This window comes from Tasmannia lanceolata, unplaced genomic scaffold (assembly GCF_043159265.1).
Source record: "Tasmannia lanceolata isolate RefF3 unplaced genomic scaffold, GAP_Taslan_0.1 ptg000013l, whole genome shotgun sequence".
Taxonomy (NCBI): domain Eukaryota; kingdom Viridiplantae; phylum Streptophyta; class Magnoliopsida; order Canellales; family Winteraceae; genus Tasmannia; species Tasmannia lanceolata.
In genome coordinates this window covers 11,745,272-11,769,339 of record NW_027518690.1, presented here as the reverse complement: position 1 = coordinate 11,769,339, position 24,068 = coordinate 11,745,272, and the positions used below count along the sequence as shown (strand labels likewise).

The following is a 24,068-nucleotide window of genomic DNA, read 5'->3' as shown; positions in this document are numbered from 1 at the left end:
TGCACTACGTACCTCGGAAGAGGATCAAGCCAACGTAGTTCGAAACGAACTCTCCTAATTGCTACCTCTAAAACATTCAACACTTTAGATATTTGATATTTTTTTTAATGTTTTGATGTTTTTAAAGTTTTTCAAATGTTTTTGAATTTCAAATTTCTAATGTTTTTGGGTTTTAAAGCTTTTCAAATGTTTTTTTTTTAAGTTTAAAGAGTTTTCACCCTTTTGGTCAAAGACCTAAGGGAAAATACAAAGCAAAACCCTAGGGCAAAACCTTAGGGCTAACAGGGGAAACCCCTAAACCAAGTAAACTAATGCCAAAGACAAGGGAATGGTCTAAGACCACAAAAAGAAAAGCTCTAATGAAACTGTGCTAGTCTCTAACAAAGAAGAACGACGACAACACTAAGGAGAAACTCCTAACAGATAATACCAAGGAAGGAGCACAACTGAGACCAAGGCTCTCCAACAATACCACGAAAAGATGAATGAGTCAAAGACTCTCCGATAATACCAACTAAGAGACGAAAGCGTCAAAGACGAATGAGTTAAAGACTCTCTAATAATATTGCTAAAAGAATAATGAGTCAAAGACTCTCTAATAACCATCTAAAGACAACTGAGTCAAAGACTCTCTAACAACATTACGTGAAGGACGAGGGAGTCAACGACTCTCTAACAAAGCTATCCAAAGGACGAGTGAGTCAACGACTCTTTAATAAAAACCACTAACGAAAACAAATGAGCCAAAGGCTCTCTAATACTACAACTTAAAGGAGGAATGAGTCAAAGACTCTTTAAAAGGGTGCTCTAATATAAGGCTGGGTAAGCCTCCTAACAAGAGAACTTCCTAAATGAGACAAGGCTTGTCTCAAAATAGAGGCTCTATAAATGAGGCAAGGCATGCCTCCTATGGGTATACTTCCTACCAAACTAAGTCAACCTCCCTAAGGGTAGGTCCAAAATGAGACTTGTCTTCAAAAGAGAACTACCTCAATGAGACAGAGTGTGTCTCCTAGCACGGAACTCGCTAATAAGACCACAATGGTTTCCTAAATGAGGAAGAGAAACTACCACTTAAAGGTTTCTAAAAGACTAGAGAAGTCTCTAAATAAAAGAGAGGAAGCTCTACTAAGACTGAGCAAGTCCCTTGAGGCCGGGCTTAGGCTAGCGCCTTCATCGCCCTGCAATAATATGAGGAATAAGATACTCCAAAGATTTAACAAGTCTTCTAATAAATGGAACAAGAATTCCTCTTGCAGGAGAAAAACCGACACTCTTCTCTCCTGGCTCTCAACCATACAAACCTGAACAAATTCATATTTTCTCTCAAAATGATCGGATAACCTCTAAAAGAACAAAAATATACGACATCCTAGTAAATGCGATGAACTTCCATTTATCAAATGATATAAAGTCTAAGTGATTTAAATATTTCCTTAATGCACAGGTTAATGAGGTTCTCATAACCATATTCCAACATGAATGACTCTAACCTGTCTTTTCCTTTAGCGGGATCCGCTGAAATCGCTCCCAATTATAAGTAACACCAAAAGATAAATGCAGAAGATAGGTGTGACCAAAAGATTACGATAATTTGTGAACTCCAATAATAGAAAATAAAATGCCCTATCTGCCAAGTTCAAGATGACCATCAAATGGGAGAATTTCAACAAAACCGAAATTAAATCTTGCAAACGATCACATCAATACCAGCAATGAACATAGATTGAAATAACTAAAGCTAAAACATAATGAGCTCAATTATGCTACTGCTCAAATACCCAACAGAGTAAACTTGTGATGCTTGGAGAGTAACCAATCATAATTCCATCCCCTTGAATGATTTCGCACAGTAGGCTCACACCTTTTCAATGGCCAATACAAAGACACAAATATATATATATATATATATATATATATATATATATATATATATATATATATATATGAGGAAACTGTTGGTGAGCTTAAGCTCACCAAACTTATGGTGAGCTAGCTTGCCCAATCACATGGGTCCCACATTTTGGGGAGTGATCCAAACCATTCATTTGCAAGGCCTTATCATAGATAGGGGGTGTACCAAAAATCAGCTCCATAGGATCATCCTAACCTCTCCATTTGTGGAGGACAAAAATGGGGCAGATTTGTGTCTGTCCATTTTTGTCCTCCACAAATGGAGAGGTTAGGATGATCCTATGGAGCTGATTTTTGGTACACCCCCCATCTATGTAAGGGACTTTCAAATGAATGGTTTGGATCATCCTAGCAAAGTGGGCCCCCATGTGATTGGGCAAGCTAGCTCACCATAAGTTTAGTGAGCTTAAGCTCACCAACAGTTTCCTCTATATATATATATATATATATATATATATATATATAATCAGAGAGCAAAGCATCCAACCCATGCTCTTGAGATTTCTAAAACCAAATACTCCTTATGCCCCCTTTGGAAAATCACAAAGAAAACTATCATATGATTTCAAAATGGGAGCAAGATACTCTTATACAAAGAGATCTTAAACATTCAACTGAGAAACCATTGGCAAAATAAAGAAGAGATTCATGCACAGGACTCGCTGAACTGCAAGAACATTATCAAATCAATTAGTGCTAAGCCGAATCAAGCAGTTCCAACCGATGATCACATAGACAAAACAATGAGCACAATTCGGTGAATATTTACCCCTCAATCAATTTCGCACAAATTTTTAGAGCAGAAATCAAACACAAACCACGGGCACTCATTAAACATGAATTTAAAGAGAGGAAAAATAAATTACCTGAGGTTTCCTTGAAGATTAAGCTCAAATTGGGTTTCTCTGTTGGTGTCGGATTTAATGGAGTTCTCGATTGGAGCTTCAGGGGGTTTGCCAGAAACAATGGAGGGAATGGGTATTACGGCTAGGTTCTAGAATAGAGGGAAATTGAGGTGCCGGTTATGAAATAAAGGAGAAGAAGAAGGTTTTGGTTGGATCTGAGATGGAGATGGAGATGTAGAAATAAAATGGGTTTGGGTGGTGGAGAGGCCGGAAGAAATGGTAAACTTCGAGGTGAGATTCGCCGGAGAAGAAGGGTTGGAAAAGGGAAAATGAGTCAAGGTTTGGGTAAAGAAAGGAAGACAAGTTTGTTGAGGCTGTTGTTGTAGTGGATGCCAAGATGATGTGATGGAAACCATGAAATTGATGGAGATTCCGACCGGATTCAAACAAAATCCCGCCGGAGAAGATGACCGGAATCCGGCATAATCCTACGAAGAAGATAATCGGATAAGAGAGGAGGGAAGCTAACTTGGCCTTGCTTTTCTCTCTCCCTCTCTTGCTCTCTCTCTCTCTCTCTCTTTCTCCCTCTTCTCTCAGATCTGAGATTTCAGATCTCAGATCTGAGATTTCAGATCTTAGATCTTGGATCTGGCAATGATCGACCGGCTTGGAGATGGGAGAGATGGCGGTGGAGGAAATAGAAGAAGAAGAAGAAGTGGAGGTGGTGGTGGGATTTGAAACGGAGCTCCAGCAAGGAGATCGGAGAAGAAAAAAATGGAAAACCCCTTTTCCAATGACTCTTTCGCTCTTCCTCTCTCTCTAAATTTACAACGAAAATGGGAAATCCTTCCTCTTCTTGATTTTTTTCATTTTCTTTTTTTTTATAATCTTGAAAAGACCACTGATATTGGTACTGGGCGCACCAATAGTGATGGGCGCGCCAAATAGTTGCGTAGAAAACGAGCTATATCAACCTCCTTTTGTAAAAAGAATAGATTTGTCTCATTTTATTCTCACAGACAGCCCTTCCCTTGATTAATTCAACCCCCTTTCTACTTGTACTGCGCTTCTTGCATCGCTCGTCTTATTTGACAAATATGCTTGGATTTTGATGAGATTTGACAGGGCCCTCGATGGGACCCTAACCCAACTTAGGATAGAATTCGGGACCTTAACTCACTAATTTGACGAGGACTCGCACAAACACTACCAACCTGGGTCCGGTCAAAATGGGGTGTCTACAATCGCCAACCATAATCAGTCTATTAGTGTCAATATCATCAATTGGTAAACCAAAATCTATATAGTAGTCTCTATCATCCATTAACTCGAGTACACTTCTCCAATCCCTTCACTTCAAGACAATCAAATAAAACAAAAAACATGTAAGCCAAATCAATGTCAATTACATAATATTAAACCAAAGCATAAGCATAAGCACAATTCTATAGAAATGCTTGGTCTATCCAAATCACCAAATAACCAACAGGAACAACAGAAAAACCCATGAACTCCAAATCTTTTTAAATACAAAAAATCACCACATCCAGATACATTACTCTATCATAGCATCGACATCCAAGTCACCAACAAAAGCCATTAAAACACAAAAAACCCCTCAAAATAAGTTAAAAACCCCACCAAAAATATGTTAAAATGAAACGGATATTTTCCCACACCATGAAAAAACAGATACACCAGTTATTTTTCTAGAGGAATCTACACAAACTTGGAACAAAATTTGATGAAATTGCAAGAACAATGAGTTAGAGGCAAAAATCACAAAGAAAACAGGGAAGTAAAACTACAAATAGCATACTAAAAAAAATCAACTGCAAATACCTTCAAAACATAAATTGATCTACCTGAAAGGCTCTAAAAAAATCAAAAATATTTTCAAATGGTGCCTTACAGAAGAAAATGTGTATTCTATAAATATGAGAAAGAGATCTCACATTTATAGAATCCAATAACATTATGTATTGAACTCACAATAAAAAAAAATTAAAATCCACGCCCTCTACGAATTTCAGCAATAAAATGTGCTGGTCTCCAAGGACCCAAGAAACCAAAAAAGCGTAAATGAAATCCTAGAAAAGGGGAAAAAGACAAAAAATGAAAAATAGAAATTACCTTGGGAGGAGAACGACGTCTGGTTCGTTGGAGGAGAAAACACTGTGCGGAGATGGCAGATTTTGTCGTTGGAGGGGAAAAAAACAAAAAATGAAATTATATATATAACCTGGGAAGAGAAAAAGGGAAAAAAACAAAAAAAGAAATTACAAACTAACCTAGGAGGAGAACGGCGGGCGTCTGCTCCTTCGTTGGAGGAGGAAAACCGGCGGAGATGAGGGTTTCTCTTTGGAAAATCTGAAACCCTCGTCGAAAGAGAGACGATCGGCTCTCTTCTTTGGAAAATCTGAAACCCTCGTCGATCGGTTTAATCTGTGACGAGAAAGAGAGACGATCGGCTTTTTTTTAACGATCGTGGATTTTCACAGGCGAGAAGAAATGGCAGAAGGGATTTTGGGCGCCCGTCGAGAAACACAGAGATCCGATCGTCTCACTTTTTCTCAGCCGGATTCTCGACTTTGTTTTCTTTACATTTTGAAAAGGGCAAGGAATGGCCACGATCATTTGAGCTCGACGGCTCTGAAGCTGCTGCGCATATAACCTTATATGAGCGACCGCGCATAGTCTTTCCCCATATATATATATATATATATATATATATATATATATATATATATATATATATATATATATATATATAGAGAGAGAGAGAGAGAGAGAGAGAGGAAAGTGAAAAGTGAAGCTACACCGCCGGTGTAGCTAACTTAACTACACCGCTAGCTTAAAATACAATGGGCCCACATTGTTTTGGTGATTCAAACCATTCATTTGATTGGCCCTCACATAGATAGGGTGTCCACCAAAAATCAGCTCCATAGGATCATCCCAACCCTTCAAACTGTGGAGGCAAAACTGGACAAATTTGTGAAGGTTTTTACACGTTCATTTTTGCCTCCACAAATCGTAGGGTTGGGATGATCCTATGTAGCTGATTTTTGGTGGACACCCTATCTATGTGAGGGCCAATCAAATGAATTCTTTGGATCACCAAAACAATGTGGGCCCATTGTATTTTAAGCCGGCGGTGTAGCTAAGTTAGCTACACCGGCGGTGTAGCTTCACTTTCCTCTCTCTCTCTCTCTCTCTCTCTCTCTCTCTATATATATATATATATATATATATATATATATATATATGAGAAAACGGTTCCTACACATATGTGTAGAGAGTTCTCTACACACTAGCTTAAAATACAGTGGGGGCCCACATTGTTTGAGTGATCCAAGCCATCCATTTTAAAGGCCCTCACATAGATAGGGTGTTTACAAAAAATCAGATCCATAGGATCATCCCAACCCTACGATTTGTGGAGGTAAAATGGATGTCTTTAAACCTTCACAAATTAGTCCATTTTTGCCTCCACAGTTCGAATGGTTAGGATGATCCTATGGATCTGATTTTTTGTGGACACCCTATCTATGTGAGGGCCTTAAAAATGAATGGTTTGGATCATCCAAATAATGTGGCCCCCACTGTATTTTAAGCTAGTGTGTAGATAACTTATCTACACATGTGTGTAGGAACCGTTTTTTCTATATATATCCTTACTATTCTAAAAGCGTAAACCAAGGAAAATTCGTCAACCAACTTTTGCACAAATCCCATTTAAGTCCCACTTCTGATTTCCTACAACTTCCGGATATATCCCCTTTCCTTAGGGCCTTATCGTCGTTTCAGTCTGTGCTTTTACCCCTAGAATACGTCCAAAAATCCTGCCAGTTGTCTCTCCTTTTGCTACACTGCTACGGGTATTTGCTAGGTGTCTCGCATGCATAAATCCTGCCAGATGTCTCTCCTTTTTTGTTTCTGCTCTGGGTATTTGCTAGGTGTCTCTCATGCATTTTCATCTTCTCGCCAGGTGACTCGCATGCATATTTCAACTACAGCTTTACTTCTTTATCGAAACAGCAGACTTCTCTAGGGCTTTTTTTGGGTATCAAAACGCATCTCTACTCTCGGGTTTCCTCTGTCGCGAGTCCGGCAATTTTTACCAGCGATTTTTCCAGGTATTCTCGCTCTCAATCTATCTCTATATCTGTCTTTCTCAATCTCCCCTCTCTCAGTCTCTCAATTTCTCTCTCTTTCAATCTCTCTTCAAGGGTTTTCTTTTTCTTTCTTTTTTGTTTCAGAACAAATTCTTTGAAATCTCTGCTACCTCTTTTAAAAATATAATTGTTTAAAATCTATAAAAATCTAATACTTTAAAATATCTCTTAATCAGAACTTCAAAATCCATCCTCAGATCTTTACTTGGTTGGAACAACTTCCTCTGAATATTCCTGTTTTGTAATGGAAATGCTTTATCTTATAAATAACATTTGGGTATATTACTAAATGATTTTTTTCCATTTCTTTTCCCATGCTCATTTCATGGCACTTTATTGCTAGCGTTATGCAAAATTGACAAGATATAAATAACATTTGGGTATATTACTAAATAATTTTTTTTCCATTTCTTTTCCCATGCTCATTTCATGGCACTTTACTGGTAGCTTTATGCAAAATTGACAAGAAATGTACGCTTTGTAGAGAATGTATTCATGGAAATGATTGCGAGAAGTACGTGGAGCTAAGGCCTATTAAAGATCACTTCATCTGTAAGTAGTCCAACAGAAAATAAAATTATTGGATCACTAAATATCTAGACATAGTATCTCTTTGAGCGATAGTGGTAATTATATTTTATGTGTAATTAAATTACGTTGCAGAAAAATGCAACTATGTAATGAAGCATACTAAGAAGGAACATCTGTTACATTTGGCAGGTTCAATGGGTGAGGATTTGGAAGAGGAGGCAATGTTTTTGGACCTATCAGTTTCAGATCATTTCATTGCTTTTTGGGTAATTTGTTTGGTTTCAGATCGTTTCTTCTTTTGTTTTACTACATTTTGGTTTCACATCACTAAATATTTATTGTTTTGGGCAATGGCTTTGGGTTTGGGTTTATAGCATATTTGACCATAAACTGCATTTTCTGTAGCCATGTAATGATCTATTCACAAGGTCTTTTATCTCATGCGTGGCCAATAAGTTCTGTAAATTTCATTCTCTTAGGCTTGTGTTTCATTTTATTGCAACAAATCTTACTCTTCTATATGTTTCAGTTTTTAATATCTCTCGTGTTTGTAGGTTTCATTTTTGAATCTCTCTTGTTTGTAGGTTTTATTCTTCTTCTTCTCCGTATTCTTTTCATTTTGTTACAACAAATCTGAAGCTTTCTTGTGATTAAAAAAATCTGATTCTTTCTTGTAGTTATTTCTTGATATATCAAGAGTTTGGTATTGCTATGCTCCATAGTCCATTCAGTAGTGTTTTATTCACATAAGTATCTTTTTTATATTTACTATTAAATAAAGTTGATTTACTTCAACTTAACGAAAATATTATTGTTGGTTAGTTCATGATCGAATATCATACTTTTAACTAATTTGCTATCTCTCTTTTTTCCCAGATTCTGAATTGTATCTGTAGCTACTTAGAAAATTCTCAGACGGTAGAGTGGTTCATGAGTGCCTTCACACTATTCAAGGGCTAATCACAGATAACGAGTCAAGAATTTAAGGAATCGGTCTTGGGCCATTTTACTAGATCTGGATGCTTGAGCTCATGCAATAGAACGAGTCATTCCAGCGTGGATAGCTTTGAAACTGAGTTAGAGTCTGTTCTTCCCAAAAGAGTGTTGGTTTTGTTGAAAGGGATATGTGATGGAGAGGTTGCACCTTTTGTGAGGAAGATTTGTACAAGCCTTGGCAAGAAGCAGCAGCTCAAGCTTCAATACATCATACAAAAACCTCTGAATCTCTCTGTTTGATCCATCAGGGATGTGATGTGGAAAGAAATCAGCTGGACCTTGTTCTTTTATATATATTTTGAGGGATATAAGTGCTTTGAAATTCAGAGAATGGGAGGCTATTGGGCTAATCTTATTGATAAAATTGGTTGTGACACTAAATATTTAAAAAGTTCTACCTCAGAAATCAAATGAACCAGATCCGTGGTGAAATATTGCCGGAAATTTTCATCAATTCATATTTTTTGGCTATCATCTTTCCTCGGTGAGTAATTGAACTCAGCCCCATCCATTATTCAACTCACATTCAAGAATTGTCTTTTCCTGATCATTATTTTTAGCTAATAATGATCATTGGACGTGGCAACATACAAGATCAAGGGTTTTACTTTTATCACGGGTGACTTTTGTGAGAAGCATTATCTTGGTTAATTTTTTTTTGGGATTGATGTGTGAATACTATTGTTTGCATCCCTCTGTGAATGGGTCTGAAATTTGGATTTTGGATGGCCCTTATGTCTCCTCTCTTGTTTTCTGTACATGGTTATCCAAGTATCTTACTATCTCATTTTTTATTTGGTTATCTTGATATAACAATGTATATATAGGTTCATAGTATCCTGAAACTCTATTCTTTTCATTTCCTTTTAATCTGTTTTAGTTTTATTCAACAATCATATCCATTTTTATAGGTGTAAATTTTAACTTGTAATTTGGCCGTTTTAAAAATTATTGATTTATTTCTTACATTAGTTCATAGAATGTATGTTGTAAACTTCTATCTAATTTTATTACTCATTTACTGTAAGTGTATTGGGCTGGAGCCTATGTATTTTGGATGGGGACACCTTGTCCCCTCTTCGCTTTCTATATATTAATAAAAGCCAATTTTCAAAAAAAAAAATCTTCTATCTAATTTTATTTAGATAAATTTGCTATTGCTCATTTTTTGTATTAGATCTTTGTCATTTTTGCTATACTTTTTATATTAAACCTTGGTAGCATAGATATGGGCTTTGGTTTTAGCTGTTTCCGATTATGGGAACGGATACATCCAAAAGTAGTGATGGCCTCAAAAATGTGTAAACTGGAACCTTACAGCATAGCACTGGACAGGATAAAGTCATAATCCATGTTTTCTTTTTCCTATGTTTGGTTTGCCTTTACACATTTTTAGTGGATTTAACTGATGAGCCAACGAACATATTAGGCAGCAGAGGAATGTACATCGGTGCTTGAGCTGGATCAGAAGCACACTGGAGCCTTGATGCTACAGGCACAAACATTGGTCACCCTTTAGGAGTGTCAGTCAGCACCTACAAACGTGACTCAGGACACAACTGGTATGTGTCTCACCTGCTTTATTCCCCAATAGTTTGATACCTTAAATGGCCAATTTGCATGGAGACTTGCATAACATTAACTACATGACACTGGCATGTCAACGATGTATCCAATAGGATGAATGTGAGCAATATAATGAAATGATGATATAATAAAAATACAATGAGATGTTGTTGTCTGTTTCATTTTTATTTTCATTTTCATGAGGAGCTTGTAGGGGAATTGGGGATTTATTTCTTGTTGTTCGACAGATCTGGAGTGGTATGGTGAAATCAATCGGTGAAGGGTGAAGGGTGAAGGCCAAAGTTTTCGATATTCAAGAAGTGGCAAACCAGCTGGAGATGGGATCAGGTTTTATTTGATCATAATTTCTATGGGTGGTTGCTCTATTGCCTACCGCACATGCATGATAATCGTACTGCTTTCTTTTGTTAATGTTGAACTGAAGGTGCCCTTGCAAAAAGCCAGTGACGCCTTTGCTGTCATTAGCAGTGACCCAGACAGTCTTTAACGATTCCAGAGAATTCATTGACAAAATTTGTACATAAATGGATGCCTACTGACGAGTAGAATCTTCGCCATGGATAAGATTAGTACATAAATGGATCGTGCCAACTGAAGAGTAGAATCTATTCGTTTACTAGGATGCTTCTTATTTGAATTGTGATGTTATTAATATAACTGTGAAGCAAGTCTTTACTAAATTTTATTATTTAATACCTTAGTTTCACGTGCAACGCACGTGCACTTTTACTAGTATATATATATATATATATATATATGAGGAAAAAGATTATACGCTTGAAGCGCATTTCGTTAATTACGCTTGAAGAGAGAGAAGTCGTTTGATTGGCTGAAATGGTGGGCCCGATTTCATTTTTTTTTAAAAGAAAGCGGCGTTACGGAGGGTGCGTCTTCGACGTACCCTCGAAAAAAAAAGAAACTTCATCTCTCTCGGTCGTTCTCTCTCTCTTCACTGTGTTTATTTTCTAAAAAAAAACCCAAACCCATATGGGTTAATTTCTTCCCCTCTCTCTCTCTCTGTCTCAACCATATGAGAAAACCCATCGGCTCTTCATCTCTCTCACTCGTTCGTTATCTCTCTCACTGTGTGTTTTTTTTTTTTAAAAAACCCAAACCCATCGGTTGCTGCTACCCCAATCTCTCACTGTGTGTGTTTTTTTTTAAAAAAAACCCAAACCCATCAGTTGATGCTACCCCAATCTCTCAGTGTGTGTGTGTGTTTTTTTTTAAAAAAAACCCAAACCCATCGGTTGCTGCTACCCCAATCTCTCACTCTGTGTGTTTTTTTTTAAAAAAAACCCAAACCCATCGGTTGCTGCTACCCCAATCTCTCACGGTGTGTGTTTTTTTTAAAAAAAAAACCCAAACCCATCGGTTGCTGCTACCCCGATCGTGTTTTTAAAAAAAAACAAAACCCAAACCCTCGAAAGAAAAAAAAAGAACAAAATTATTTCATCTCTCTCACGGTTTGGGTGTTTGGGTTTTGGCTCTCCATCTTCATCTCTCTCACGAAGTTCTCTCTCTATCTCTCACTGCGTTTTTTTTTAAAAACAAAACCCAAACCCTCAAAAGAAAAAAAAAGGAACAAAATTATCTTCATCTCTCTCACGGTTTGGGTGTTTGGGTTTTGGCTCTCCATCTTCATCTCTCTCACGGAGTACTGTGTTCGGGTGAAAAAAAACCCCAAATCGCACAGGTACGCTCTCCTCTCTCTCTCTCTCTCTTTGTAAAAGAAGAAGGGGTTTTTTTTTTTATGGGTTGAAGCTTAAGAATCTCGATCTGAAACTCCCTTTTGTTTTTCCTTTTACGAGTATTTTCCCATGATTTTTGTGGGTTTCTGAGATGGAGGGTTGATCAATCTGTGTTTTCACATTTTAGGGTTGATCATAAAATTAGACAAGTAACGATCAATCTGTGTTTTTTGTTTTTCACATTTTAGGGTTCATCAATCTGTGCATTGGGGGATGAATCTGTTTTTGTATGAAATTGGTTTTTAGGTGGGATGGGTTCCATATCTGTGGCTATTTGGAAATTGTGTAGATTTCTTTTTCTTTTTTAGATAATAAAATTAGACAATTGGGCATGACTGGGAGTAACATTTGGTGAGAATACTCCCTTTTTTTTTAATTACTTTTCTGGGATATTTTATATATTTTTATCTTGGAATATTGGTTGTTGGATTGTAGACTTCTCATGGCCATAGTTTATGTCAGGTACATGTTTTACAGGATTACCCTGTCTTTAGACTTTTATCCATTTGTTCTCATGGGGATACATATTTTGAGTCTTATAACAATTGCCCTGTTCAGAGTTTCTTGAAAAATATGTAATCTGATTCTTTTGTGTGGTGTCAATAGATGGATCCATTTTTTTGGTTTTATTGTTGGCAATGTGGAAAAAAAATGTCATTATCTTTATCATCTATTCTTGTCTCTGATTTTCTTAGCTGTACATTTAACCATTTCTAATTATGATGATGGGTCATGTCTACGTTGTATTTTTTAGGTATAAAAAATGGATCCATCTATTGACGAAGTAGATGCAAATGGTTTAATTGAGTTTGGCGATGGATTTGATCTCTGTGATGATAATTTAGTATGGGAAGGGTCTACGGTTGAGGTTAATGATGGGGTGAATCTCAATGATGATGAGCTAGTATCGGAGGGTAATGATGGGAAAGACGGAGATGAGGGTTGTAGTCACGAAATTAGTAGTCCCAACGAGGTTGCCAGTCAGAAAAGTGTTATGAATAAGCCGTTTGTGGATCAAGTTTTTGAAACTTGGGAAGCTGCATATGAGTTCTATAATAATTATGCGTACGCTTCTGGTTTTGGACTACGAATATCTAGTACAATGAAGTGAAATATAACGAAGGAGGTGATATCGAGACAATATGTATGTGACAAAGAGGGACAGAAAAGAGTTAAGGAGAAGAGAGATGATGTGAAGGAGTTGAGGGAGCGTCGCCTTACCAGAATGAATTGTAAAGCGAAGATAATCATCAAGTTGAGAGATAATCAGTGGAAAATTACAACTTTCGACGACATTCATTCTCATGAGCTTACTTCTCCAGTTAAAAGGCAAATGCATCATTCACATAGTCAGTTCCGTAATAACAAAAGTTGTAAGAATTTGATTGAACAGCTCGGTGGAAGTAATTTCAAGCCTGCTCAGATAAAAAACGCCATTAACTCTACTTCCAATGCTCCCGTGGTCTCAACAAATCAAGTTATTGCCCATTTGAGAGCACTGAGGGAGAACAATATAGGTAAAGAAGCGGTGACAGTGACAAACCATTTCCAAAAGAGAAAGTCTGAAGACCCGAACTTCTATTTCGAGTTGGAGTTAGACGCGAATGGGACTTTGCGTTCGATGTTCTGGGCCGATTCAAGAGCGAGAGAAGCATACCTTACCTTTAGTGACGTGATCATATTTGATGTCACTTACAAAACGAACAGGTTTAAAATGCCGTTCGCACCGTTCACTGGAGTTAACCATCATAGGCAGTCGACTCTATTTTGATGTGCACTTCTTGCAGACGAGAGAGAGGAGACTTTCACCTGGTTATTTGAACAGTGGCTCACGTGTATGTTTGGTAAAGCTCCAGGTGCTACAATAACTGATATGGACGGAGCTATGCGAAATGCAATTAGGAAAGTGTTTCCACAGACCATACATCGATTTTGTTCGTGGCACATAAAGAAGCATCTCCTTGAGCATGTTGCAGACATGAGAGATGCCGACAGTAATTTCTACAAGGATTACAATCATTGGTTTTTTAGGAGGAAAATAGAGGATTCTGAGACAGAATGGAAAACTATGGTTTATAAATATGGTATTGATGAAAGTCATTGGTTAGGGAAAATGTGGGATCTCCGTGAGCATTGGATCCCCGCCTATTGGAGAGACACATTCACAGCAGGAATGACATCTAGTCAACGGAGTGAAAGTATAAATTCATTCTTTGATGGTTATGTTAACCAGAACACCTCTTTAGTTGAATTCTTGAGTCAATACGATAAGGCACTAGTTGAGCGGCGTAAAGCTGAATCCGAAGAAGATTTTAAGTCTAAAAATACAATTGCCAAATTGAACACAACCAGCCCATTGGAACAAAAGGCTGGGGAATTCTATACGAAGAAGATGTTCACCATATTTCAAGATGAGATGATGGGTAATTTTGCCTTATGGAAAGATAAGTTGGGAAAGAACGGTAATGTTGTGGAATACAGTGTAGGAATTAGGACAGATGACAAGAAGAAATACGTCAGGGTTCTGTTTGACATTTCTAACGATGCAACTGCGACATGTGAATGTGCTAAGTTTGAGAGGGAAGGAATATTATGCAGACATGTCACTCACGTTATGGATAGAAAGCAAGTACCTACTATCCCCAAACGCTATTTATTAAAGAGATGGTCAATTGATGCAAGGTATCGAGCTGGGGGCACAACATCTGTAACCCAAGGAGATACTAGTGGCGTGAATGGACTGAAGAGGTGGTGTCTAATGTCAACATGGCAGCAACCGATTGAAAAGGTTGGTAATGACGAGATTCTCTTCAAGAAGATGACTGATTTTTGTACAGAGCTTGCTATAGAAGTTGAAAAGAAGGAGAAGGAGATTGTCTCTCCGCAGAGTGACTTGGTAACAGTTGGTAGCCAAGTGCAGTCAAACATTGGTCCTAGTCAAATACCTCAGTCAAACATTGGTCCCAGTCAAATACATCTGTCAAACATTGATTCCAGTCAAATACTTAGGTTTACAATTCACGACCCCGAAGTTGTAAGGACGAAGGGCAGGCCAAAGCGTGCAACGCGTCATGTATCTGGCATAGAGGCCACTCAAGCAAAAAAACAGCAACGCCAGTGCAAAAACTGTGGGGAATATGGACATTACAGAACAAGCTGTCAAAAGAGGGCTAAGGTGAAACAAAATATGGTTATTACTCGTCATTTTTATTATGCCCCGCATTTTTTTCTTTTTTGTTTAAATATCTACTATTGTGCTTGCTAATAGGTGGCTGCAAATGAGAAGAAAAATGATGATAAGGGAGAAGAAGTTGAGGGGGACCAAAATGTTGAAAGCATTGCCATGTTTGTGCTCTCATTTACTTTGATATTAAGTTCATAAAATTGTTCTTGACTTTCTTTGCAGCCATCATAAGTATATTATGCGTTGTAAGTTTAAAACAACTGCCTTTATTTTTCAGGTGAAAATGAGCATTTCAATGGAGAAAATAAAGGTGGAGAAGCATCACATTTGAGGTAAGTGTTAATATTCTTCAAATTACTGTCAATTCTAATGGGGTATTATGGGGACCATCCTAAGGTCCAAGTTTTAACTTTTTAGGTGTCTTTTAAGTTCCTTTAGTTATATTAGGGGTACCTTCTCTTGTATTGTTCTTTAGTAAAATTTTCCTCAACATTAATGACATTTTTGTTGGGGATTTTCAGTAGTATTACCTTGATCTTTGTCTTTCTTCTTTATATTCATCAATTGGTGTCAAAATTTTATTATTCAAGATTGGGTAGCCTTCCTTTTCCTTAACATCAATGCTATTTTTGTTAGTAGAGTATATCAGATAGTTCTGGGTTTTACCTTCTGGAGACGTTTGGACGCTTAAAATTCAAATCCCAAGACCTTTTTTTTCATTTTTAGGTGTTTTGGTGTTCTGGGTTTTACCTTGTAGAGGGTTTGGAGACTGAAAATTCAAATCCGAGAACCTTTTTTTTTTTTTTTTGCATTTCAGTTTTTTTAATCTTCTGGATTTTACCTTGGAGATGGTTTTGACACTGAAAATTCGAAACCAAGAACTCTCTGTCTCTCTCTCATTGTAACATTGGAGTACAGTTTGGTCAGAATTTTCGAAGGAAATTAAAACTTGCAATGCATGCAAAACTACAGCATTTCAGTGCACATATGTCCTCACTAAGAAAAAAAGAGCCCTCCATCTCCATGTCCGTCTCTCTAGGACTCAGCTTTTCAGTTTCACAGTCCTTGTATGTAACCTTCTGGACTTGCGAGAGGGAGAAATGTATGTGTGTTAAGTGCAAGGAATTGAATGAATGCACTTTCTCTTTCTGTTCTTTAAGACTCCCAGACCTATTTATTCTTTTTGGGTTGCATTTATTCTTCTTCTTATGAGTTGCAATGGTTGCACCTTCTTCTTATCCTTTTTTCTGTTTTAATGTTTTCGAGGAAATGAAGGAGGATGCAATATCAGTTGTGTTATTTTAGTCTGTTATGAACTGAACTTCTTGGTAGATGCTCAACAAACTAATGATGGCATGTTGGTTTTCTTTGCAGAGATGCAATCATCCAAAGAAACTCTTTTTCAGATATGTATATGATAATGGCTACTGAGATTTTTAAAATGGCCATCTTTTAATTATTTTTTCCCATCTTCTGAACTGATATTTTCTATGCTAACGATTTCAAATCTCACCACTTCAGCTACCCAAATTTCATTTTATCTCCTCAAGGCCTTTGCTGAAGTACCTGTGCTAGAAACTATCATAAAATTGTTGCGTGATACGACCTTTTCGTATATAGGCCTCCAACTTCCAAATTAACTTTTCATAACTGCTATTAATTTTATTTTATTTTTGCCTCTGGTGTGCAGTGATGCTGGGTGTGCGCAAAATGGAAGGAGTAATGATACTTTGGAGCTGATTTTCGAGCTTAGATGATTAGGAACGGTGCCAAGAACCTTTCATGATACAGAGACTGTTCTGGATGGGATCAAGACCACTTCTACAAGATCAACTGTCTTAATTACACGCACAAGATCAACAACGACCAAGCAAATAACGTAAAAATGCTCACCTTGCTAAGGAAGCTGTTGGGTCTCCCTTAGAGATTTAGATATTTGTTCAGAGAGATTTTTGACATGTTGAGGGACGTGGATTGTATATTCTCCCATATTCGTATAGAAGGCAATACCACTGTTGATCACCTTGCTAACTATGGTGTTTTGATTTCAATGTTGAAGTGGTGGCAAGGTTTTCCTGTTTTGTATTGGACACTTATATGTGCAGTCTCTGATATATCTGTGGTGTGCACATGGCTCCATATTTTCCACAAAGAAATATCCCTCCACCCATTCCTCTCCTTTTCCTGTGAGGTTGACCAATTTTGATTACTTGTGCTAAAAATATACACGCAATATGTACTTTAAAATTTTAAATACATGCATGCATGCTTCCCTCAGATCACACTCCAAAACAAATAAGTAAAGTATGTTGAGGACATGTAGTCGCACAAACCCTAGGACTGTTTTACCTCATAAATATGGCCAATGGCAACAGTCAGCAATACCAACAGAATACCCTCTAACGTGCTTGTTCTCTTGCAGTGTGGAAATGCTACAAGGCGATGTTGAGGCTTCAAAGAATTAAAGTTTGGTAATTAGAACAAACAACAAGGGAAAATATATTTTGTTATCTTTTTATGACATGGTGGACATTGGTTCATCACTCATGTGGTCAAAATGAGACTTTGGATCAGCTGGTTAGTAATTGGTCTCTGTGGGCCAATGCCTCAATTAGAAAGGGCCGGAGATAGATCTGAACCGATGGTTGCAGAGAATAGGTACAATGGGAAATCATTGGAATAATGACAAGGTATATAGGGAACATGGATGACCAATAGTTTCCAATTTAACAATAGCTTCGGCCGGCCCTACTTACTAATATGTGTCTCAGAAATGTCTCAAGAAGGGTGAATCTCAAGATATTTTAGTTTTTTTTTTGTTGGTGTCTGATTTAAATCGGAAACACTCAAAATTTGGGCATCTGTTGAGCAAATCTACCGTGCGAATCCGATCCAATCGTGCACAAATTAAATTGAAAGTAGAAAATAATAAAACAAGCCACAATATGAACACCAAGATTTTTTCATTTCTCGTGAACCATAAGTTATACAATCAGAGTTCGATGTCACTTCATACAATTACTTGATACTACTACAACTTACCTAACGGTAGAACCATACAAAAAGATACTACTACTACTACTACCTAAAGGTAAAAAGGCACACGAAAAACACAAACATAAACCCCATAATTACAAACATAAACCCCATAATTACAAACCCTTTAAACATGTTAAATTCATTCTTCCGCATGATATTCTCATTCTCGAGTGCTGTTATGCGGTCTTCGATCCCTCTATTTTCGCCAATACTTTCTCGTCGATTGTGAATCCTTGGGTAAGTGGGTGACTCAGTACCGTCGAAATCAAGGTCAGCCCATTCGAAAAACTCACACCTGTAGCCCTGCATGTCGTTTCCAACATTAAAATTTATACATGTTAAGAATTAAATAGATAAAAAACTACCAAATAACATACTCACTTTCATTCCAGCGCATTTGTAATATGGTCGGCCTCTATTGTTGTTTGTGTTACTGCGAGTAATTTTGCGAACTGCCATCTCTTTACAATCACATTCGGGTGGTCGCATGCCCCGTGAATTAGCACTGTAGTTGCTTGAGGATGCCATTTAATACGCTTCTCTAAATAGAATATACAGTCGTGAGTTACTTCTTCTTTCGAAATAGGCAATGGCATAATCAGATTACATATTTTTCAAGAAACTCTTAACAGGGCAATTGTTATAAGACTCAAAATATGTATCCCCATGAGAACAAATGGATAAAAGTCTAAAGACAGGGTAATCCTGTAAAACATGTACCTGACAGAAACTATGGCCATGAGAAGTCTACAATCCAACAGCCAATATTCCAAGATAGAAATATATAAAATATCCCAGAAAAGTAATTTTAAAAAAAGGGAGTATTCTCACCAAATGTTACTCCCAATCATGCCCAATTGTCTAATTTTATTATCTAAAAAAGAAAAAGAAATCTACACAATTTCCAAATAGCCACAGATATGGAACCCATCCCACCTAAAAACCAATTTCATACAAAAACAGATTCATCCCCCAATACACAGATTGATGAACCCTAAAATGTGAAAAACAAAAAACACAGATTGATCGTTACTTGTCTAATTTTATGATCAACCCTAAAATGTGAAAACACAGATTGATCAACCCTCCATCTCAGAAACCCACAAAAATCATGGGAAAATACTCGTAAAAGGAAAAACAAAAGGGGGTTTCAGATCGAGATTCTTAAGCTTCAACCCATAAAAAAAAAACCCCTTCTTCTTTTACAAAGAGAGAGAGAGAGAGGAGAGCGTACCTGTGCGATTTGGGGGTTTTTTTCACCCGAACACAGTACTCCGTGAGAGAGATGAAGATGGAGAGCCAAAACCCAAACACCCAAAGCGTGAGAGAGATGAAGATAATTTTGTTCTTTTTTTTTCTTTCGAGGGTTTGGGTTTTGTTTTTAAAAAAAAACACAGTGAGAGATAGAGAGAGAACTCCGTGAGAGAGATGAAGATGGAGAGCCAAAACCCAAACACCCAAACCGTGAGAGAGATGAAATAATTTTGTTCTTTTTTTTTCTTTCGAGGGTTTGGGTTTTGTTTTTTTTTTTAAAACACGGTCGGGGTAGCAGCAACCGATGGGTTTGGGTTTTTTTTAAAAAAAACACACACACACAGTGAGAGATTGGGGTAGCAGCAACCGATGGGTTTGGGTTTTTTTTTTTAAAAATCACACACAGTGAGAGATTGGGGTAGCAGCAACCGATGGGTTTGGGTTTTAAAAAAAAAACACACACACACACTGAGAGATTGGGGTAGCATCAACCGATGGGTTTGGGTTTTTTAAAAAAAAAACACACACAGTGAGAGATTGGGGTAGCAGCAACCGATGGGTTTGGGTTTTTTAAAAAAAAAAAACACACAGTGAGAGAGATAGAGAACGAGTGAGAGAGATGAAGAGCCGATGGGTTTTCTCATATGGTTGAGAGAGAGAGAGAGAGGGGAAGAAATTAACCCATATGGGTTTGGGTTTTTTTTTTAGAAAATAAACACAGTGAAGAGAGAGAGAGAACGACTGAGAGAGATGAAGTTTCTTTTTTTTTCGAGGGTACGTCGAAGACGCACCCTCCGTAACGCCGCATCTTTTTGTTTTAATTTTTTTTCGAGGGTACGTCGAAGACGCACCCTCCGTAACGCCGCTTTCTTTTTAAAAAAAAATGAAATCGGGCCCACCATTTCAGCCAATCAAACGACTTCTCTCTCTTCAAGCGTAATTAACGAAATGCGCTTCAAGCGTATAATCTTTTTCCTCATATATATATATATGAGGAAAGTGAAGCTACACCGCCGGCTTAAAATACAATGGGCCCACATTGTTTTGGTGATCCAAACCATTCATTTGATTGGCCCTCACATAGATAGGGTGTCCACCAAAAATCAGCTCCATAGGATCATCCCAACACTTCAAACTGTGGAGGCAAAAATGGACAAATTTGTGAAGGTTTTTACACGTTCATTTTTCCCTCCACAAATCGTAGGGTTGGGATGATCATATGGAGCTGATTTTTGGTGGACACCCTATCTATGTGAGGGCCAATCAAATGAATTCTTTGCATCACCAAAACAATGTGGGCCCATTGTATTTTAAGCCGGCGATGTAGCTAAGTTAGCTACACCGGCGGTGTAGCTAAGTTAGCTACACCGGCGGTGTAGCTTCACTTTCCTCTCTCTCTCTCTCTCTCTCTCTCTCTCTCTCTCTATATATATATATATATATATATATATATATATATGAGTTAAGTGAAGTTACACATACGTGTAGCTAACTTAGCTACACCAACGGTTTAAAATACAGTGGGCCCACATTGTTTGGGTGATCCAAACCATTCATTTGATAGACCCTCACATTGATAGGGTGTGCCCAAAAAATCAGCTCCATAGGATCATCCCCACCCTTCAAACTGTGGAGGCAAAAATGGACAGATTTGTGAAGGTTTTTATGCGTCCATTTTTGCCTCCACAAATCGTAGGGTTGGGATGATCCTATGTAGCTGATTTTTTGGGCACACCCTATCTATGTGAGGGCCCATCAAATGAATGGTTTGCATCACCCAAACAATGTGGGGCCCACTGTATTTTAAGCCGTCGGTGAAGCTAAGTTAGCTACACGTCACTTTTCTATATATATATAGGGAAAGTGATTGTGAGCGGCCCCTCATATAAGCTTATATGATGTGACTGCTAAAAACATGGTGGGCTCATATTTTTGGGGTGATCCAAGCCGGTCATTTGATAGGCCCTGACGTAGATAGAGGGTGCCCAAAAAATCAGCTCCATAGGATCATCCCAACCCTACTAACTGTGGAGGTGAAAGAGGGGGAAATGGGTGGGTATAAATTTGCCCACTTACCCGTCCATTTTCCCCTCTTCCACCTTCACAGTACGAAGGGTTGGGATGATCCTATGGAACTGATTTTTTGGGCACCCCTTATCTACGTCAGGGCCTATCAAATGACCGGTTCGGATCACCCCAAAAATGTGTGCTCACCATGTTTTTAGCCGTCACCTCATATAAGCTTATATGAGGGGCCGCTCACAATCACTTTCCCCTATATATATATATATATATATATATATATATATATATATATATATGAGAAAACATTTCCTACACACTTGCGTAGGTAAGTTACCTACACACTAGCTTAAAATACATTGGGGGCCCACATTGTTTGGGTGATCCAAACCATTCATTTGAATGGTCCTCACATAGATAGAGTGTCCACAAAAAATCAGATCCATAGGATCATCCCAACCATTCAAACTATGGAGGCAAAAAATGGACTAATTTGTGAAGGTTTATACACGTCAATTTTACCTCCACAAATCGTAGGGTTGGGATGATCCTATGGATCTGATTTTTTGTGGACACCATATCTCTGTGAGGACCATTCAAATGAATGGTTTGGATCACCCAAACAATGTGGGCCCCCACTGTATTTTAAGGTAGTGTGTAGGTAACTTACCTACACAAGTGTGTAGGAAATGTTTTCTCTCTCTCTCTCTCTCTCTCTCTCTCTCTTTATATATATATATATATATATATATATATATATATATATATAGAAAGAGAGAGAGAGAAAACGATTCCTACACATATGTGTAGAGAGTTCTCTACACACTAGCTTAAAATACAGTGGGGGCCCACATTGTTTGAGTGATCCAAGCCATCCATTTTAAAGGCCCTCACATAGATAGGGTGTTTACAAAAAATCAGATCCATAGGATCATCCCAACCCTACGATTTGTGGAGGTAAAATGGATGTCTTTAAACCTTCACAAATTAGTCCATTTTTTGCCTCCACAGTTCGAATGGTTAGGATGATCCTATGGGTCTGATTTTTTGTGGACACCCTATCTATGTGAGGGCCTTAAAAATGAATGGTTTGGATCACCCAAATAATGTGGCCCCTACTGTATTTTAAGCTAGTGTGTAGATAACTTATCTACACATATGTGTAGGAACCTTTCTCTCATATGTGTATATATATATATATATATATATATATATATATATGAGGAAAGTGAAGCTACACCGCCGGTTAGGGCTGCAACTCGAGCCGGGTTTTACCCGACCCGCATTGACCCGACCCGAAAATAGCTTGGGTCGGGTTCAGGTTTCATGGGTTTCGGGTCGAGCCGGGTTCAACATTCAAAAGCCCGCATGAATCTCGGGTCGAGCCAGGTTTGAAGGGGCCCGACCCGACCCGACCCGAGTTACATAAGTTACAGTATGTACATTTTTTTCTATTGTTAGTTAAAAGTTAAAGGGATAATTACATTTACACCCCCTCTAGTTTCTGACACGTCCACTTCCACCCCTATAGTTTAAAACGTGACAAATACACCCTTGTAGTTTCAATTTGTTTAAGGTAGGCCCCCTCAGCTGAAGGTTTGTCCATAGATTGAAGGGTTAGGATGATCCGATGGAGCTGATTTTTTGGGCACACCCTATCTATGTCAGGACCCATCAAATGAACGCTTTGGATCATCCAAACAATGTGGGCCCACATTATTTGGATGATTTTTTGGTAGTGTTTGGATTCAGGTAGGGGCCCACATTATTTGGATGATCCAAAGCGTTCATTTGATGGGTCCTGACATAGATATGGTGTGCCCAAAAAATCAGCTCCATCGGATCATCCTAACCCTTCAATCTATGGATGAACCTTCAGCTGAGGGGGCAAACCTTAAACAAATTGAAACTACAGGGGTGTATTTGTCACGTTTTAAACTATAGGGGTAGAAGTGGATGTGTCAGAAACTAGAGGGGGTGTAAATGTAATTATCCCAAAGTTAAAAGTGAAAACCCACGCACCCACTGTTACCGTTTGTGAGTGTAATTTCTGCTTCTATGAGTTGAGTTGATTAAAGTGTTTGATTCAGCATTGTTTGATTGTAATTACAACATTGTTTGATTACAGCATTGTTTGATTCAAGTGTGATGTGAGTGTAATTACATCATTGTTTGATTCAAGTGTAATGTGAGTGTAATTTCTGCTACTATGAGTTGAGTTGCTTTGCCAAACAAGAATTTTCCTTAAAAATTTGCGTCAACGTGAAAAAACCCGACCCGACCCGAACCGACCCTAGATTTATCATGGGTAGGGCCGGGTTTGGGAATCGTGGGTTTTTCGGAAAAAAACCCAACCCGACCCGAGTTGCAGCCCTACCGCCGGTGTAGCTAACTTAGCTACACCGCCGGCTTAAAATACAATGGGCCCACATTCTTTTGGTGATCCAAAGAATTCATTTGATTGGCCCTCACATAGATAGGGTGTCCACTGTATTTTAAGCCGGCGGTGTAGCTTCACTTTCCTCTCTCTCTCTCTCTCTCTCTCTCTCTATATATATATATATATATATATATATATATATATATATATATATATATATATATATATATATATAGAGAGAGAGAGAGAGAGAGAGAGAGAAAACGGTTCCTACACATATGTGTAGAGAGTTCTCTACACACTAGCTTAAAATACAGTGGGGGCCCACATTGTTTGGGTGATCCAAGCCATCAATTTTAAGGGCCCTCACATAGATAGGGTGTCTAC

General features: G+C 38.0%; 3 protein-coding genes across 3 annotated transcripts; all 3 read left to right on the top strand.

Moving 5' to 3' along the window:
* Positions 1 to 2,837: 2,837 nt before the first annotated feature.
* Positions 2,838 to 10,764, top strand: LOC143890967 (uncharacterized). The gene is made up of 7 exons (XM_077395633.1): positions 2,838 to 2,905; positions 6,719 to 6,898; positions 7,422 to 7,489; positions 7,658 to 7,734; positions 8,345 to 8,948; positions 9,894 to 10,026; positions 10,279 to 10,764. Exons 1-5 carry the CDS (start codon positions 2,838 to 2,840, stop codon positions 8,426 to 8,428), a joined length of 477 nt encoding a protein of 158 aa, XP_077251748.1. The 3' UTR covers positions 8,429 to 8,948; positions 9,894 to 10,026; positions 10,279 to 10,764.
* Positions 10,765 to 12,613: 1,849 nt separating this feature from the next.
* Positions 12,614 to 17,123, top strand: LOC143890810 (protein FAR1-RELATED SEQUENCE 5-like). The gene is made up of 4 exons (XM_077395490.1): positions 12,614 to 14,977; positions 15,071 to 15,147; positions 15,264 to 15,318; positions 16,677 to 17,123. Exons 1-3 carry the CDS (start codon positions 13,640 to 13,642, stop codon positions 15,265 to 15,267), a joined length of 1,419 nt encoding a protein of 472 aa, XP_077251605.1. The 5' UTR covers positions 12,614 to 13,639; the 3' UTR covers positions 15,268 to 15,318; positions 16,677 to 17,123.
* Positions 13,028 to 13,573, top strand: LOC143890966 (protein FAR1-RELATED SEQUENCE 5-like). The gene has a single exon (XM_077395632.1). The coding sequence runs from the start codon at positions 13,028 to 13,030 to the stop codon at positions 13,571 to 13,573; it is 546 nt and encodes a 181-aa protein (XP_077251747.1).
* Positions 17,124 to 24,068: the final 6,945 nt, after the last annotated feature.

What these genes read in the sequence shown, in the direction of transcription:
- LOC143890967 (XM_077395633.1), top strand. Translation starts at nt 2,838, where the DNA reads ATGGAGTTCTCGATTGGAGCTTCAGGGGGTTTGCCAGAAACAATGGAG. An exon ending in GGAATGGGTATTACGGCTAG is followed by an intron (nt 2,906 to 6,718) that starts GTTCTAGAATAG and finishes GGTATTTGCTAG; the next exon opens with GTGTCTCTCATGCATTTTCA. An exon ending in TTTACCAGCGATTTTTCCAG is followed by an intron (nt 6,899 to 7,421) that starts GTATTCTCGCTC and finishes TACGCTTTGTAG; the next exon opens with AGAATGTATTCATGGAAATG.
- LOC143890966 (XM_077395632.1), top strand. Translation starts at nt 13,028, where the DNA reads ATGAATTGTAAAGCGAAGATAATCATCAAGTTGAGAGATAATCAGTGG.
- LOC143890810 (XM_077395490.1), top strand. Translation starts at nt 13,640, where the DNA reads ATGTTTGGTAAAGCTCCAGGTGCTACAATAACTGATATGGACGGAGCT. An exon ending in GCTGTCAAAAGAGGGCTAAG is followed by an intron (nt 14,978 to 15,070) that starts GTGAAACAAAAT and finishes GCTTGCTAATAG; the next exon opens with GTGGCTGCAAATGAGAAGAA.